The sequence below is a fragment of the Lissotriton vulgaris genome, chromosome 3_1, assembly GCF_964263255.1.
Source record: "Lissotriton vulgaris chromosome 3_1, aLisVul1.2, whole genome shotgun sequence".
Taxonomy (NCBI): Eukaryota; Metazoa; Chordata; class Amphibia; order Caudata; family Salamandridae; genus Lissotriton; species Lissotriton vulgaris.
The window spans coordinates 655430788-655448950 of NC_141689.1; the positions used below are offsets into that span (position 1 = coordinate 655430788).

General features: G+C 46.7%; 1 protein-coding gene across 1 annotated transcript in view; it reads right to left on the minus strand.

The window, feature by feature from the left end:
- The window catches only part of CHD1 (chromodomain helicase DNA binding protein 1), a 1544591-nt gene that overhangs the window by 864404 nt on the left and 662024 nt on the right, over nucleotides 1–18163 (minus strand). Inside the window, exon 19 of the mRNA XM_086960963.1 lies at nucleotides 5820–5969. Coding sequence (XP_086817089.1) covers nucleotides 5820–5969 — 150 coding nt within the window. The remainder of the gene's footprint in view (nucleotides 1–5819; nucleotides 5970–18163) is intronic.

The following is an 18163-nucleotide window of genomic DNA, read 5'->3' on the forward strand; positions in this document are numbered from 1 at the left end:
TTCTCCTTGATACACCATTGGGTGAATCTTTTCCATTTTGCTATATAGCACCTCCGTGTAGTAGGTCTTCTTGCCTCTCGTAGCACCCGCAGTGTGCTCTCCGGCAGGCCATGCTGCTAGGCAGAGGCTTTCTGGCTCTGGGTGGAGTACCTCTCCGTTTTGCATTGAGAGTAGGTCCTTTCTTTTCCCGAATTTGTGAGGCGTCCCTGCGCCATCTCCACTATTTGTGAGAACCATGACTGCCTGGCCCACTGTGGTGCCACCAGAATCAGCATCATGTTGCTGGTCTGCATTTGCTGAGTACCCTGTGTGTCAGTGGTATGTGGGGAAAAGCGTAGGCAAATGTTTTCGACCAGCTTATCCATAGGGCATTCCCTTGTGATTGTTCCCCTGGTTGCGAATTATCGGCATTTTGCATTCTGGTGTGTTGCAAATAGGTCTATTGTCGGAGTCCCCCACTTCTTGAATAGCCTTTGTGTTTCTTGTGCATTGAGCTCCCACTCACAGGATGCCGATGTCTGTCTGCTTAGCCAGTCTGCCTCCATGTTGTCCTTCCCTCGTAGGTGTGTAGCTAAGAGGTCTATTTTGAGTGGGATGGCCCATCTCCATATGTCCTGCGCTAGGTTGGACAGTGCGACTGATTGTGTTCCTCCCTGTTTGTTGATGTAGAACTTGTTATTTTGTTGTCAGTCTGTATCAACACTGTTTCCCCGTACAGTTGTTTCTGGAAGGCTTTTAGGGCGAGGAACAAGGTCTTTAGTTCCAGGTAGTTGATGTGCCTGATCGCATCTGTTGGGATTCCACAGGTCTGGCACCTTGAGTGGGTTCATGTGTGCTCCCCATCCCTTCTGGGATGAATCTGTGGTAATGGTCACTGTTGGGTTTCATGGTGTCAAAGGCTTCCCCTTTGTTATGTTCTCTTTGTTCCACCACGCTATCTCCTCTTGCACTGCGTGCGGTACAACCACTAGATATTCCCAACTCCCTGTAGCTTGTGACCATTGTTGTTGCAGCCATTCCTGGAATGGTCTCATGCTTAGCCGTATATTGGGGACTAGGTGTATGCAGGACGCCATCATCCCCATGATCGCTGTCCTCACTGTCAGAGCTTGCCCCTTTTCGTACTGACGTGTCTTCTTCAGCAGGGCAAGTGTTCTCTTCTCGCTGGGGAACACTTTGCTCTGTATGGTGTTGATCTGTCAGCCTAGGAAGATCTTCACTTGCTCTGGTTCCATTGAGGATTTCCCCCCGTGTATTGAGAATCTCAGTTCCGTTAGCGTTTTTATTACAAGTTGTGCATGTTCTTTGCATTGTTTGTAGGAACTTGCTTTTATGAGCCAGTCGTAGAGGTAGGGGTATACATGGATCCCTTCCCTCCTTAGGTGCGCTGCCACTGCAGCGAGGCACTTGGTGAAAACCCTTGGTCCGGTTAGTCCGAAGGCCAGGGCGGTGAACTGGTAGTGTGCTTTGTTGATGGCAAATCTCAGTAGATGTTTGTGCTGTCTGTTCATGGGAATGTGTAGGTAGGCGTCCTTTAGGTCTAGGGTGGACATAAAGTCTCCGTCCCTCATCTGAGGAATGACCTCTTGAAGAGATGTCATCTTGAATTTTTGTGTTTTTATGTATCGGTTTAGGAACCATAGGTCCAGGATGGGTCTTAACGCTTGGTCCACCTTTGGTACGAGGAAATAGTTCGAGTACACTCCCTTGTTTCTTTCTTTGAATGGTACTGTTTCTATGGCTTCTTTGTGGAGGAGTTCTTGTGCTTCCTCTGTGAGTAGCGTAGTTCTTTTGCGGAGTACGTTTTTCTTTTCGGTTTGCTGTTTGGTGGTTTCTTTTCCAGTTCTATGCAGTATCCGAACTGTATGATGTTCAGTTTCCATTTGTCTGTTGTTAATTTCTTCCATTCCTGGGAGAAGTGTTTTAATCTGCCTCCTACTGGTGTTACATGTTAGTTGATCTTTTGTCAGTGTAACCCTTATTTGTTGACTTTGTTTTGTCCCTCCCCTATAGGTGTTGTGTGGGTGGGCACGGTTGGTGGTGCGGAATCACTTTGAAGTGGGTTGCTAGCCCCCCCTTCTTGTTTGCCCTCATCCATTCGCCCTCCCACGAAAGGACTCGCCCCCGGTATTGCCAGGTTTGTTTTTGCTGGACCAGCTGTGCTTGGTTGTCGCCGTGGTAGCCCTGCTGGAATGTCTGATATGACGTTCCTGGCTGGTTTCCCACTCTTCCGTTTGGCCTCCGTGCCGGTGTGTCTCTCCTCATTCCTCTGAATTGCAAGGCCCGCATGGGCCTTGCAGTTTCATTTTCCTTTTTGAGTTGGGTGAATTTCTCACCCACTGGTGCTCCGAACAGGGTTTCACCATTGAAGGGGGTATTCAGGATTTTATTCTGTACTTCCGGCTAGAAGCCTGATATTCTCCGCCAGGCATGCCTTCTCTCTGTGACCCCGATCATCATGAGCCTGCTGGACATGTCTGCCGCATCCAGGGCTGAGTTCAGGCATGAGCTATATTCTTGCCCTCCTCCACAAGGTGTGTTGCCCTCTGTTGGTATTGCTCATGGAGTTGTTTGAGCAGTTGTCTGACCTCGTCCAAATGCTGGTACGTATGCCTGCTGAGTAGGGCATTAGAGTTGGCAAGGCGCCAGTGTACTGCTGCATTCCTCTCTATTTTCCTACCAGTGAGGTCTATCCTCTTACTCTCTTTGTCAGGTGGGGGGCCTGAGTTTGTGGGGACGTTGGCCCTTTTTCTGGCTGTGGCTGCAATGATTAAGTCAGCTGTGACGGATCCGTGGATGTAGGGCGGATCCTTAGAGGAGTGTTTGTATTTTTTCTCTGTCCAGGGTGTGACAGACCTTCAGCTTGCTGGTTCTTTGAATGCCTCCCTCTCCTGGTCCAGGACACTTGGTAGCATGGGGAGGAATTGACTACTGGTTTGAGTGGGGAGCAGGGTCTCTAGGAGGAGGCAGGCTTTTGTTTTTTCTTCCTCCAGTTTCACTCCATAAGCTGTTGCTGCGTTTCTGATGACCATGTTGTAGATCCCAATGTCATCTGGCGTTGAAGGCCTCGAAGGCCACCGCCTCTTCCGGGCTTTCGGCGTCGAGGTCCTGTTAATCCAGGTCCTGCACCACTGAGGATGCAGAGTCCAAACTCGTGCGCTGGTCTTCTTCCTCGAAATAGTATAGGCCCTTTACCTCTTGGTGTTCCTGGGGCTCGGGAGTTTTCGGCAGCTCTTTGGCATCGAACTCCTCTCCTCCTCCTGGACAATAGTCGTTGCTGGCTTCGACGGGATGGTGAATCTTTTAATCCGCTCGTCCAATTCTCTTTTCCTTTGCAGGATGTTATCCATTTCGGCCTGGAGCCTTCTCTTTTTCTTTTCCATCTCGGCGGCCTGTTCGGCGTCGAGTGTTTCAGACGATCTCTTCGACTTAGACGTCGACTTCGAAGAAGCCTTCGGGTCCTTTTCCTTCGGCTTCGAGTGCTCCTTTTCAGGGGCATGCTTCAACGACCTAGGCTTTTCGTGTGTTTTCACCGCTTGGGAGTCCTTTTCTAAGGATCTGCTGGGCTGTTTGTCTCTGGATGCAGCTGAGGCCGTCGAAATTTTTGGCTCCAGTGCTCTTTTCGTGGACTTATGCTCTGTTTTTCAAGAGTCTGACTCAGGCTTTCAAGAGTCTGTCGGGGTTTTAGGGATCGACATCTCTCTTACCTCTTTTGTAGTTTTCTTATCGGTCTCTACGACCGTGAAGTCATCTGGTCCCTAAGCGGTGTTGTCCTCTTCGTCAATGGAGAGGCCCAAGTCCCGAAGCAACTGAGATTGGCCATTCCCTTGCATGCTGTGGTTGGCTATCCTCTGCCTCTCTCTAATTCTGAGTCTCTTCGGGGTGAAGACAGAGCAGGCGTTGCAATCCTTGCTTTCGTGGTCGACAGGCAGGCAGAGGTTGCAAACCGGGTGCTGGTCTTTCTGAGCATACTTGTGGCGGCAATAGCTGCAGAATTTGAACGGAGTCTTGTCCATTCCTGTGCTCAGGGGGGGGCACCTGTGTTCGCATTCTCCGTTGGACGTCGAAGTATTCGAAGTTCTCCTCCTTCTTCGTCGTCCCGGCGGTCTTGTTCCTGGATGTATTGTCCAAACTTTTTCGGTAGATTTCAGCTTTTCCCTTCTTCTTTTCTCCAAAAACTCTGGAACCTCACGGTGACAATCCAGACCCAATGGTGGAAGAAAAAAAATCTGAAGATGGCGCCCAAAGGTGGGAGCTTCCGCAGGAAGCATGCCGACGTCACATGAAGTACACCAGAAGGTGGGACGTCGATGCCCACCTGGGCTACGAAAAAAAAGAAAAGACTACGATTCCGGACCAAACCAGTAGACCACAGAATAATGCACAGCATAGTGAATCCAGAAAGATTCACGCTGCAAAACTCAAGGCATGCAAAGCACCAGCTGATGTATCATGTCTGTGGCCAGTCATCTCTAGGGAGAGGAATTTACATCTTGACACCTTTACAACTTCTCTTTGTCAGACTGGTGGGATGGGGTCGAGTCCATCTTTGATTTTTAAAGCTTACATTTGGAATTGGAATTTAACCTACCTGAAGAGTCTGATTGGCCTATGATTTTGGAGTGCCACATGTGTAAAAATAGCAACTTCTTTTTATAAACAGTGACAAAAACCTTCACCTCTCCAACTAAAATCACTTTCAGCTGCATATGGACACTTTGATCAGATGACTTAAGAATCGTAACCAGAGGCCAGGCATCAGAAGCACACCTCATTGGTGCCTGCAGTTTAGGAATTACTTGAATCCTGTAGTTTTCAGAGGGGACATAATTTACAAACACACTGTGAAAAGTTACTGAAGTCGTTGGAAGACCCAATATAATTGGAGGCAGAGCTCCACATCTAAGTCGGCAGGAGAAAAAAGAAAGTAACTAACGTCAGAGCGCAGGAGTGATGCCCATATGTGGCTCTGCTCCACAAAATCCAAGGTGGTATGGGGTCACTGTACAGCCACTCAGCAATATCTACCAACATGCAGAAGCACTGCTGAAAAATTCTCTTGATCCAGTTTGGAGCATAAAGGATATTCTAAGGTGAAGAATCTGCGGTTAGAAGTATCCATCATAAACAATTGCAAATTTAAAAGGTATACGATCATTTGAAAAGCCCAATTCATAATCTATGCAGTCCCTCAGTACTATGGACATATGTTTTTACATCCAAAAGAAAACAATTGGAGAAGAGCACCATGTGTTTCACTGTGAAATAGAGGCATATTCTTCCCCATCTGTGCTCACACTGATCCCCTACCCTGCAGGCCAATATTGGTGGTTTAAAAAGTAAACAATACCCGAGGCAAAGTAAGTGAGCTGATTTTACTGAAATATTAATAAAGAGCAACAGGGCATCTCCAGCCCAACTCAATCTCCGCACAATATCATCAGGCATGCATTCTATTTATCTCAACCTAAATGAGCCTTTCAATCAGAAAAATTCAGTATTTAATGAGGTGCTAAAATTACCATTAGCGACTAAATGGGCGAAACAGTATAACCTCAATGTAGCCTGCTGGTGACCCAGTGACTGTATTTGTTTTGGAAATGTATTAATTCTGTCAAAACCAAACTGGGCTGATATTACAATGGCAGAAACTACCTGCAAAAAAACAAATAATGTGAAACGTATTTATTGCACTTGTTCGGAAGGTTAGAATGAAGTTGAGGTGAATTGATATTAGAAGCCCTTTGCTACATTAATAGATTCAAGTCATGTTTTCTCACTTTCTAAAATAATTTGTAAATTAACACTGAATAACATACCTGTTTCTTTTGGCCAATCCTATGAGCTCTAGCCTGTGCTTGCAAATCATTTTGGGGATTCCAGTCAGAATCGAAAATCACAACAGTATCAGCAGATGCCAAATTTATACCCAGACCACCAGCTCTGGTAGACAGCAGAAAGCAAAAATCCTAGAATGATGAAATACATTTTATTTAAGCAGCTCACCAAAATATTTCCATAGAGTTATGCCAACATAAAACTTTACTAAACCATACTGGACTAAAAACCAAACAATGAGGTCAGGACTTTTCTAGATATACAAGCTAGTCACAATTTCAACAACTTATAAAAATAACCATTTACTTACCATCAAAAACAGTCTTTGGTTCAGATATTATGTTTCTCCTACCGATTATTTATATTACAAACCATCTTTGGATGCAGACTGGATTTTAAAAATGTAAGTCACTAAACCTAAGAAGCTCCATTAATTAGGGGCCCTAGAGACATTCACATTGAACAATCCAGCTTCTCCCATTACCTCAGATCAGACCTGATTTTCCTGCACAAAAAAGACTAGGAAACTGGATAGCAGGAATTGAAACAAACAGATTTCGCATTTGTGAGAGTTTAAGATATTAGCATTGTAAATGGTAAACCAAAACATAAATAAAAGGTATTGTCATTTACAATGCCAATAGCTCAGACTCGCGTAAATACGAGTCCTATTGCATTGCTTGTTTCACTTGATTGCAGGTTTGCGAGGAGACTAGATTGCTTTGACACTAGGTGAAACAGATGGGCTATTCATCGCAGAGGGTAATCTATCATAATTGTTACACAATTTTTATTAATTTACTGTTCCTTGCCAGCACTAGCACCACTGTCAGTACTTAGTATTCCCCTAAGTGCTTGCTCCTTAGTCATAGCAATTTCCAAGCTATGACCCTTTCCAGCATGCTATCAGTTGTTGAGAGACTGTGGGGTACAGTAGCTTTACGTTTGTCGATAGCGAATTACTGAGCACTGACCTAAAAAACCTGCTTAAAGAAGAACTCCTTGTGCAAACCGGAGTCTCAACCGCTGATTGGCAGCTGGCATCGCCTTCATTTATAAGGTCCACGCACCCAACATGGCTGCCTGGGGAGGGAGATATGAGGTTGCCATAAGGATTAGCGCTCTCACACGCAGAGGCGGTTATGTGCAAGGGAGTGAGAGGGCTGCAACAAAACTGCCAGTACCGAACGGAAATCCAGACTACAACCCCCTCACATACAGACAACACGAAGAAGGTACATGCAGCCTGCAACTCTCACAAAACCAATATGGTCCCGCTATTCGAGGCGAACATGCAGGCTTACCCTTTGTAAAATGTGAATAAGGACCGTGGAGAAAAGGAAGATAGCCACAGAAGAGCTTCGTCGCAGAGCGTGTGTGCCTACTATGTAGCCAACCAATTTGAAGCGGAGGGGAAAAAGAAAGGGTGTGCCCTCTATTATTAAAAAAAGGCATCTAGCGAAACTCAGAGCTGTTAAAAGAAAATGCATACAGAAATGCTATTTACACGGCTATGGAGCGGGCGGGGAGAGTTTTAAAAAGATAAAGATCATGCGTTGCGTGTGGCCCCATAGTGAAAGCGTGCATTGCGCGCTGCAACTTAACAAAACAAGCACTGAAACACAAGCACGACCGCAAAGGTTCATTGTGAGAGAGGGGGAGCAGGAGGTGAGTCCCCGAGTGGTGCGCAGGTGCACACGGGGGAGAGCAGTCTGCTCTTTTTGGAAGCACATACTTGTGCTTGTGGCGCACCCCTGCTCGCTTCCGCAAGGTGGATGCTGCCACAAGCACGAGTATGTGCTTCAAAAAAGAGCAGAACGGCGGCTAAAGGTCCTCCTATGCAGAGCATGCACGCTGCATAGGCGAGACCTAAAAACAACCCTTATAACACTCTTAAGTCGGTGCAGAAAAGAAAAAGTTACTTAACTGTGTTCATGCTCTTTCTGCTGGATAATCTATCTACTAGTAGATTCCTCAACTTTTGAATACCCCCGGCACTTGACTGGATCCAGAAACTTCACATTAGCTCTATAAATACACTAGTGGAGGCTGGCTCCACGTCAACATCAGAATCAAGCATACTGTAACATTACCAGAGCCATAATGCAACTACCATGGTGTGTAGAACTCAGTTTCCTATGCAGTTTCCGCTGAAATAAAGCTATATGTTGAGAACAAAATCATATAAGTCGATAAGCTAAGAAACATAAGCTTATTAAAAATGGCCTATGTCCAATATTCGAGGTGGAACAAAGGGTGGAATCAGTGAGCAATCTGCAGGTACAGTATCCAAAAGAAGGAAAAAGCTACGTACCCTGTATGCATCTGTTCTTGGCATGTAGAGCTGTAGAATCTCATGCTTTGCATACGATCGCCATCTAAGGATGTTTGCACTTGGTTTTTCTGGAAAAAAAATTCCCTAATCACGAGGTAGGGGACTCCTACCTTAGGTGATAGGGCGCACATCCATCAACTCCATCGTCAGATTGTATGCCGCAGAGGGTGATAGAACGGTAGTAGTAAAGACTAAAGATGTCCACGCATAAGTATGTTTAGCAAAATAGAAAAAACAACAGCAGTTACAGGTACCAGGGGAGGTGGGTGGGCGCATGAGGTTCTACAGCTGTACATGCCAAGAGCAGATGCATACTGGGTAAGTAGCATTTTCGATCGAGGCATGTGAGCTGTAGATCACATGCTTTGCATAGACTATACAGCAGCCTCCCTGCTGTAACTGATGGAGTTGTCTGAAATAACGTTTTAAGTACTACTTGGCCCACATTAGCTTGTTGTCTAACACATCTACACAACAGTGTTTGGTGAATGTCTGTGGTGTAGACCATGTTGCAGCTTTGCATATATCAGTAATGGGGATATTCCCAAAGAAAGCCATTGTAACCCCTAACTTGTGAGTGGAATGTGCTCTAGGGGGTACTGTGAGAGTCCTTTAGGCTTTTTGATAACAAATCTGAATACACTTTTAATCCACCTAGCAATTCCGGATCTGGAAATAGGATTGCCTTTGTGAGGTGGTGCAAAAGCTACAAAGAGTTGTTTGGTTTTACAAAATGATTTTGTTCTTTCAGTGTAATACAAAAGAGCTCTTCTGACATCTAAGGTATGTTAAGCTCGTCCTGCAACAGAGTCAGGTTGAGGGAAGAACACAGGTCATTCAACCGACTGATTGATGTGAAATGCAGATACAACCTTAGGCAGGAATTTAGGGTTGGTATGAAGAACTACGTTATCTTTATGTAACTGGAAAAAGGGTTCTTCTATGATTAGTGCCTGTAGTTCACCCACTCTCCTCAATGAAGTGATTCCAATGAGGAAAGATGTTTTCCAAGTAAGAATTTGTAGTTCACATTTCTGCATGGGTTCAAATGGCGGACCCATTAGCCTTATGAGGACTATGTTAAGATTCCATACCGGAGTAGGTGGAAGTCTTGGCGGTATTACCTGTTTTAGTCCTTCCATGAATGCTTTGATGACGGGCACTCGAAATAGCGATAAGTGTTGCCTATTTTGAAGGTAAGCTGCTATGGCAGCAAGATGCAGCCTGCGGATGTATAGGCCAATGCTGATTGCTGCAAGTGTAATAGGTGCAAAAACAACAATTGATGGACAGAATGCAGAACAATGTCATACCTAATACCCAGTACAGAGATCTGGGCCTAAATCCATTTTTTTTGCACTCCACACCACCCCAGTTCAGACATGGCCATATGCAAATCAGCCTTGACCCTGTGCCTCATGGGAACAGTCCAGCACGAACTGCCAAGCCATGTCTTCCCTGGACCGGAATCAAGCATCCTAGGACCGGTTTCTGTCTATCAGCCGTCTTCAGCCAGGATAGCTTGACACCAGTGGCGTGGAGAGCATGGGACTCACGTCCGAGCATACCCATCCCACTCGGGGTGACAAATGCAAAAACAACAATTGATGGACAGAATGCACAACAATGTCATACATTCACCCCAGTACAGAGATATGGGCCTAAATCCATAATGTTTTTGCACTCCACACCACCCCAGTTCAGACATGGCCATATTCAAATCAGCTTTGACCCAGTGCCTCATGGGAACAGTCCAGCCCGAACTGCCAAGCCATGTCTTTCCTGGACTGGAATCAAGCATCCTAGGACCGGTTTTGCAAGTGTAATAGGTAGCACAGAATGTTCTGTATGGAAGCATCAAGAGGGTTGATATGATTGTTTTGCAATAGATATCCATTTAGCTGCGTAGCAGGCTCTTGTGGTAGGCTTTGTGGCCTCTCTAATAATGTTCATAAAGTCTGGTGGAAGTTGAGATAACCAAGCACTATGGCCTCAGGAGCCAGATCGCAAGGTTCAGCTGTTTGGGATCTTGGTGTTTGATTTCTCCATGGCTCTGTGAGGAGACTGGGAGTTAAATGTAATATTTGGTGTAGTACCAGAGAGTTCCAACAAGGTTATGAACCAGGGTTGGCGTGGCCATGTTGGGGCTACTAGTATTAGCGTGAGGGATGTTTGCCTAAGTTTCTGAACCACTGATGGAATGAGTGGGAGAGGCGGAAAAGCGTAGGCAAATATTCCTGACCAGTTCATCCATTCAGCATTGCCTTTGGACCTTGGGTGTGGATACCTGGAGGCGTTGCGAACTGGTCTATGTGAGGGGCTCTCAACCTTGGAAGTATTGGTGGAGAACTTCAGGGGACAGTTCCCACTCATGTATGTGAGACTTCTGCCTGCTAAGGTCTGCAATCTGATTGCTGACTCCTGGGAGGTGTTCAGCTAGAAGATAAATGTTGTGGTGAAAAGCCCACTTCCAGATGTCCAGGGCAAAGTGGGACAGTTGGAGAGAGTGTGTGTCCCCCTGGTTTTGAATGTAATACATAGCTGTCATGTTGTTGGTTCGGACTAACACAGCTTTGCCAGACAGTTGATCTTGATAGGCTTTGTGAGCTAGAAAGATTGCCACGAACTCTAAGTGATTAATGTAGAGCAACTTTTGCTGGTGACTCCACAGTCCTTGCACTGTGTTGTTGAAGATGAGCTCCCCAGCCAGTAAGGGATGCGTCCACTGTTAACACAGTCTGTGGAATTGGGTCTATGAACGGCCGCCCTTTTGATAGGTTTTATGTGTTGCACCACTGACTGCAGAGAGCGAGGAGTAAGGCCGCTTAACAACACTGGATCGGTTACCAGACCTTGATACTGGTACCACCGACTGGCTAAACACTCTTTAAGTGGACGCACGTGTAGACTGGCGTGGGGAACGATCATGATGTAAGCTGCCATCATTCCCAGCAGTTGCATAAAAAGACGAGCCAGAAGGTATTGAGTGGGTTGAAATTTGAGAACGAGCACCTGAATGTTTCGAATACTGGCTGCATTGGAATACGCTAGAGCCTTGTGAAGTATCTAGAGTGGCTTCTAGGTAATCTTGAACTTTGTTTGGCTGAAGATGTGATTTTAACACATTGACTGAGAACCCCAGCTGTTGAAGGAGCTGAATGGTTAGTGAAGTGTGCTTGCGACATTGATGGTTTTAAAGAAGTTTTTAAGGTGGTTCAGACCTTTTTTAAGCCTAAAGCATTAGAGACTAAAGTGCTACCATCCCCAGCTATGTGAGAAAAAACTGCAAGTTTCTTTGACAATAAGATTTTGAAGATCTATGACTCCTCAACACCAGAGGCAACAGAGAAATCAGATATACTATTGGGAGTTGCAGAGACTCCCTCATTCATAAATTTCGTACCAATTTTGCATCAAGATGCATTTGCAGAAATTCAAATATGTAGAACAGGTGCCCCAGATGATCCATGTCGTCCTAAACTTTGGAAAGTGTTTTTTCATTCTCTCACTGGTGCGCTATCTCATACATGGTGCCCTATCTCATATATGGAACTCCTCCCTTGATTCCGGCGTTTTCCTAGATAAGTGGAAACACGCTACTCTTCTCCCTCTGAGAAAAAAAACAAATGGTGACCCAGGAGAACTCAACAATCTCAGGCCAATTTCATTGCTACTCGCGCCAAGAAAAATGTTAGAGAAGTTGGTCCAGCACCAACAGACAAACTTTATCGAGAGCCTTCGCTCTTTGCATGATACACAATCTGGTTTCCGGGCGGGTTTCAGCACGGAGACCACTCGCCTTGAGGTGGCTGAGTCAGTGAAAGGGTCGCTTGATTCAGGGGCATCAGTGTTGCTGGTGCTCCTGGATCTGTCTGCAGCATTCGACACAGTCGATCATGCCATGTTGGTTCAGAGACTATGAGACATGGGCTTCGGGGGAAAGGTGCTGGCCTGGCTAAAATCATATATGAGCGGTCGCACTCAGAGAGTCGCCCTTCAACCATTTGAATCAAAACCTCTGGTGTGGCAATCCTCATGGCTCAGCGATGAGCCCTCTTCTTTTTAACCTGTACCTAGCTCTGCTTTTCTCTTTGATTGGCAACTGGGGGGGTGAAGGCGATCTCCTACGCTGACGAAACCCAGTTGGTTTTCCCATCTCAAGAACAGACGGAAGATGCTTTCAAGAATTTTAAAGGTTGTCTGAGACATAGCATTTTGGATGAAAAAAAACAAGCTAAAACTCAATGCAGCAAAAACAGAGGTGCAGTTTTTCGGAAATGGCGCAGTGCCTGCTCCAGATTTGTGGTGGCCATCAGAAATGGGCCCACCCCCTACTCCTGCCACTAATATTAAAAATGTAGGTGTGAGATGGGAGGCTGATTTCTCCTTTTCAGCTCAAATCCGGCAGGTCTCTGCGACGTGCTTCAGCGAATTGAGAAACCTCCGGAAATTTTTACAGTTCCTGACAGAAGATTTCCACAAATCTGTAGTCTATGCCACAGTGACATCTAGGCTAGACTACACAAATGGTTTATACCTCTGCCTAGATATTAGATTAGACTCCTCCAGATGGTACAGAATGGGGCTGCGAGACTGATCAGATGCATACCTTTTTGGCATCACGTCTCTCCGCACTCACACGAGCTTCATTGGCTCCCAGTAGCAAAAATAATTTGATTCAAGGCCATGACTCAGACCTACCAGGCTCTAAAAGGTAAATGCCCTGGATATCTTAAACAAAGACTTTGCTGCTATAAGCAAAAGCAATCTCTGAGGTCAAATTTACAAAAATAGCTTTGTACTCCCGCTTTGCGAAAGCCCGCCAGGGTTGAAGAGCGTTCTCAGTGAGGACGGCCGAAATGTGGAACGCCCTGCCTGGGAACCTTTGCCAAGTTGATTCAGAGACCTGTTTCAGAAGAGCACTAAAGACATGGATCTATAAGCTTGACTAGGCTTGAGATCAATGCCTGGACCTCTATGCGCCTAATGCCTACTATTAGAGCGCCAGGAAACCTCTGTTTGAGGTAGCTGTTTGTGCTGAAGCTTATGCTTTAGTGTTATTATTATTATTATGGTATGTGCTGGTTTTGATGAGCCAGTCGTCCAATTAGGGAAAAATATGTGTGCTTTGTCTTCTGAGATGTGCAGCTACTACGGCCAGACATTCTGAGAAGACTCTGGGGGCCGTGGTGACTCCGAATGGGAGCACTTTCAATTGGTAATGTTGACCTGCTACCACAAACCTGAGAAATTTGCTGTCAGCCAGTTGGACTGGAATATGAAAGTAGGCGTCCTTTAAATTGAGAGTAGAAAGAAAATCACCTTTTTGCAAAAGAGGCAGTATCTGTTGCAATGTTACCATGTGGAAGTGGTCTGACTGTATGTAAAGGTTGAGTTATCTGAGATCCAATATGGGTCTGAGAGAGGCGTCCTTTTTTGGAATTAGAAATTTAAACAAGTACACCCCGACCCTTGGTGTTGAGGTGATAAGGGCTCTATGGCTTGTTTTAGTAGCAGGAATTGTACTTCTTGTTTGAGAAGGTCTAGGTGAATCGGTGGAAGTCAGTGCAACTTTGGGGGAATGTTTGTAGGAGTGTTGATGAATTCCAGGCAGTAACAAACAAGTTACTTACCTTCGGTAACAATGTATCTGGTAGAGACATAGTCTAGCCAAAGATTCCTCAACTTAGAATATCCCCAGGCGTCAGACTGTTCCGGAAAATTTTGAGTAGCAGCACCTCTGCGCGTCGGGGGGGGGGGGGGCGGGGCTGCACAGCTCTGCCCTGACGTCATCAGTTTTCCTCAGAAGACTTTTCTGTGGCAGAACGCAAAGCAATCCCCCAAAACTGTGAAAATATGGGAACAGTGTGCACAAAAAGAAAAAACAAGGTATGGTGAATAAACATCACCATAGAAAGACAGTGCCAAGCACTGTATACTGTAAACTGAGGGAGGGAAAGAACAGAGCACCACTCTGAGAGGAACCCCCGCAAGTATTAAGTCCTAACCTCCCCCACAGGCAGAAGAAGATGTAGAGCATAACCCTTGCCTGTATGAGCCTGTGCCACCAGAGGCACAAGACACACCATTGAGCTATAGCTCCTTGGTAAACCATCACAGCAGCAGGCAGAAAGGCTGCAACCACAAGAAATGACAGTGAAGGACAACCAGTCCAAAATCCAGGAGCAAGAACAAACTACTATAAAGCATCACCTAAAAGAAGACGTAAAATGCAAATAATGGATCTGCCGAAGGCAGCTTTGTCAGAGACTGCAACCGCTCGAGTGCAGGGGGCAAGAGACCTCAAGCGGTTGAAGAAGATATAAGGGAGAATTAAACTCACATCGGACAACCCAGGGTAAGGGTTGTAAAGGACACATGTCACATGAGCATACCGTTCAATCACAAGGATGGGCAGAGCAAAGCCACGAAACAGAATGTAGCCTCGTAAGTCTGAGTGAAGAGGGAACGTCACCCGCACAGGAATAAAGCCACCCAAAGGGAGGCAGATTCCTTAACCTAGAATACATACCAAAGCCATACCCAAAGAGGAGGCGGGACTGCGACTAAACACCACCAAGGTCCAGAAAGAACCTAGTGGTCAATACCATGACCAAAGGAGTGTTGTCTACCAAATAACGAAACACAGTGGGTACAAAATGACAGCGCAGCCAACCACCAGACCCCTGTGCCCTGAAGAGAGCAGGAATCAAGGGAAGGCTAGGGCACCACAGCCAATCCAGAATAACACGAAAACCCCCACATGTACAGGGGAGGAGAGAAGAAAAACACCAAGCCAAAACGCTTGCACCTGAGTGAAAAAAACGCCCAACCTTGAAACAGGCATGAAGGATCCACAGGATCCAAAGCGTCGACAAGAAGCCAAGGCTAGCCCAGTTAATCACTCAAACAGCATAAAACAGTGTTAAACCTGCTCCCGTAAAGATACGAAGGCAGCAGGACACTGGCCCTGCCCAGCACGGGGCGGCATGGAAGAAAAACACACCTAGTAAGAAACTGACATGAAAAGAAAGTGCAGACAAAGCGAACCCAAAGGACCGGATAAGTAGTATGGTGGAGAAAACGTGTAGCGCCCCCACGTGTATCACAGAGGAAGAGTACTGCAGAGACCCTTACCAGACAGATGTGGAGAGCATTCAAAGAATGCCCATACACAGCCCGAAAGACGCTCATAGGCGGCCAGAAGTAACACCAGGGAACAAGACCGCAGGAACAGCTGAGAGGCGCCCAATAACAAGAAGCAACGGCCGCACAAGCCATGAGGAATAACATGGCACAGAACAGCCTCGATGTTGAAACACGTCCAAACTCAGGCACTCTGATTCGCTTAAAAGCACCTGCAGCTTATTCAGAAAGTGGAACTAGTCCAGGCTCTAAGCAACGTCTGCCGTCAGTCTGGAAGAGACTCGCAGGACAATTTAGAAGAAAAGACCAGCCTAACAAGGGAGTACTTAGGACCAACTCACGGGTCCTAGACGCCAGGAAGATCGGAGTACAAGGAGAACCGGCACCACGAGTCCGCCACATTTAAGAGTGTCAGTGGAAGTAGGATTCCCTGCGCGAAAGCAGCGGGGATGTGGAGAAAACTGCTGGGGAACAAGCCAAGGGCCACAACAACCCACAACAGAGAGGTCCACGGCAACTCCCTACTGGTGAGAACAACCCAGGAGGGGATGGCACCAAAAGAAAATAGATCTAGACCCGGAGTCTAAGTATTACAGACATTAGGGCGATGCGACCCTGCAAAACGCAACAAAGGGAGGCATAGAAGTCTTAGAGGGATACCTACAATGAAAACTCCACAGGAGCGTACCAAGGCAAAGGCAGGTACCTGCCACCAGCCAATACCCCACATGGGGCAAGGGTCAACCCCTGGCAAGAAGGTAGAGTCCTCTTGGCAAAACAGACAGTCAGAGGATTTGAAAACAAAAACAACGTAGCCGTACGGCTATACAGACAATATAGAGGTACCAACCTGCCTCTGATAAAAATACTTATCACAAAGGAAGACCGCAACCAAGAAGAAAAGTCAGCCAGTCAGTGGCGCGGCATAATTATGGAAGCCCTGACAAAAGCCTGGAGATCGCAGAGTCAGCATGGGACCCAAAAAGATCTATCCCGTCAAATGGCATGTCCTGGAGGCTCTCCCGGATATTATCAGCCATGACGGTGCAAAGCCACCGACCGTGCAAGAGCACAGCCCATAGAGTCAGTGGCATCCAGAGAGTAGCGTATAGTAAAATGAGCCATTTCCTTGCCATGAAGGACAAGAAGGAGTACCTCCGGGCACAATTCCTCCAGAAGAGAAGAAAGAAAGCTAGCCATGGAGTCCCAGAGTGCGGAGGACACACGTGCAAACACGCATGTAGTGTTTAAAGAGCGCTAGAAGAAGCAAAAAGCTGTCTGCCACATGTATCCAGCCACCGGGATTCCCAGGTGGGAGGAAACAAAGGCAAAGTGGAGGAGTCTTGTAAACCAAAAGCCGCCTGAACTACCAGGCCCTGAGCAGCAGGATGAAGGGACAGACAGTGGATCCCCGGGGTAGGACGGTGCCTACCGGCAATGGCCCAATCAACCGGGACTCCGGAAGAGGGCCGTGACCATGTACCATGCAGGACTTCCAATAAAGCACCTCCAAGGGGTAGCAAGGGTTCCACTGTAAAGGGCTCGAGATGGAGCAGATCCGTTAAAGGATCGGAAATGATGGGTACCACAGGAGGCTGAAAGCCAAGAATAGCAGCTGCCCTGGCGATAGTCCCTACGTAGGCGGCCCCCAACTCAGTAATTACCCTAGGAAGAGACAATAGGCCATCTGTAGGAGACGGCTGGAGGTTAATTCTCCCAGTCGCCATAAAGAGCGGGCTGGGGAACGAACTGAAGGCCATGCCACACTAGGAACCTGCACTAAATTCTCCAGACCAGGGGAAGCATGGGCTAATCCAGACTTTGCCAGCCTTAGTAAATATGGGATGATTTGATGCGCCTCTGCCCACAGAGGATGTAATTTGTTCTCCTGACACCATAAGCAGAATCTTTTCCATTTCATCCTGTATGTCCTATTAGTGCATTCAGCTCTTGCCTTTGCCAGGATTTCTCTGCATTCTGCCGGAATGTTTAAGCGATGAAATCCTCCGTAGTCAGGAGCCAGGCCGCTAATTGCAGTGATGTTGGGTCTGGATGCCGCACTTGTCCCTTCTCCATAGTCAATAGTGCTCGTATCGGCTGTAGACGTATTGACTCGGTCTCTGATAAAAGGAGGAGCTCTGTGAACCAATGCTGCCTAGGCCACCAAGGGGCTATCAGTATCATTGTGTGCAGTTCTTTTTTCATCTTCGTGAGTACTCGTGCCAGGAGGGGAATTGGAGGAAAGGCGTAGGCAAAGACGCCTGAACATGCCATCGAAAACGCATTCCCCCATGAGCCTCTTTGGTGACGCCAACTTGCAAAGAATTGGCATTTCTTGTTCTGGGCTATGGCAAACAGATCCACTGTTGGTATTCCTCACTTGGCAAAGATGGTCAATAGCGTGTCCTGATCCAGCTCCCACTCGTGACAGGTCGTTTTTTGCCTGCTGAGAGTGCCCGCTGTTGTGTTTTGATCTCCTGGAAGATGTATGGCCTTCAGAGTCACTCTATGATCTAGCGCCCATTTCCATATTTTTGAGCTTCTTTTGACATGGAGAGATCTTGTGCCCCCCTTGTTTGTTTATATAGTGCATTGCCTTTGTGTTGTCTGTCTGCACTAACACTGATCTCCCTTCTATTCTTGGCAGGAAGGCCAACAATGCCAATCCTATTGTCCTTAATTCCAATAGGTTTATGTGAAGGTGCTGTTCTTGTTTGTTCCATTGGCCGCTGACTTGTAACTCCTGTAGGACTGCTCCCCATCCTTCGAGAGAGGCATCCGTGGTAACTACTAACGGAGCTGGTTCGGTCAGGAAGGAAAGACTCACCGACATATTGTTCCTGC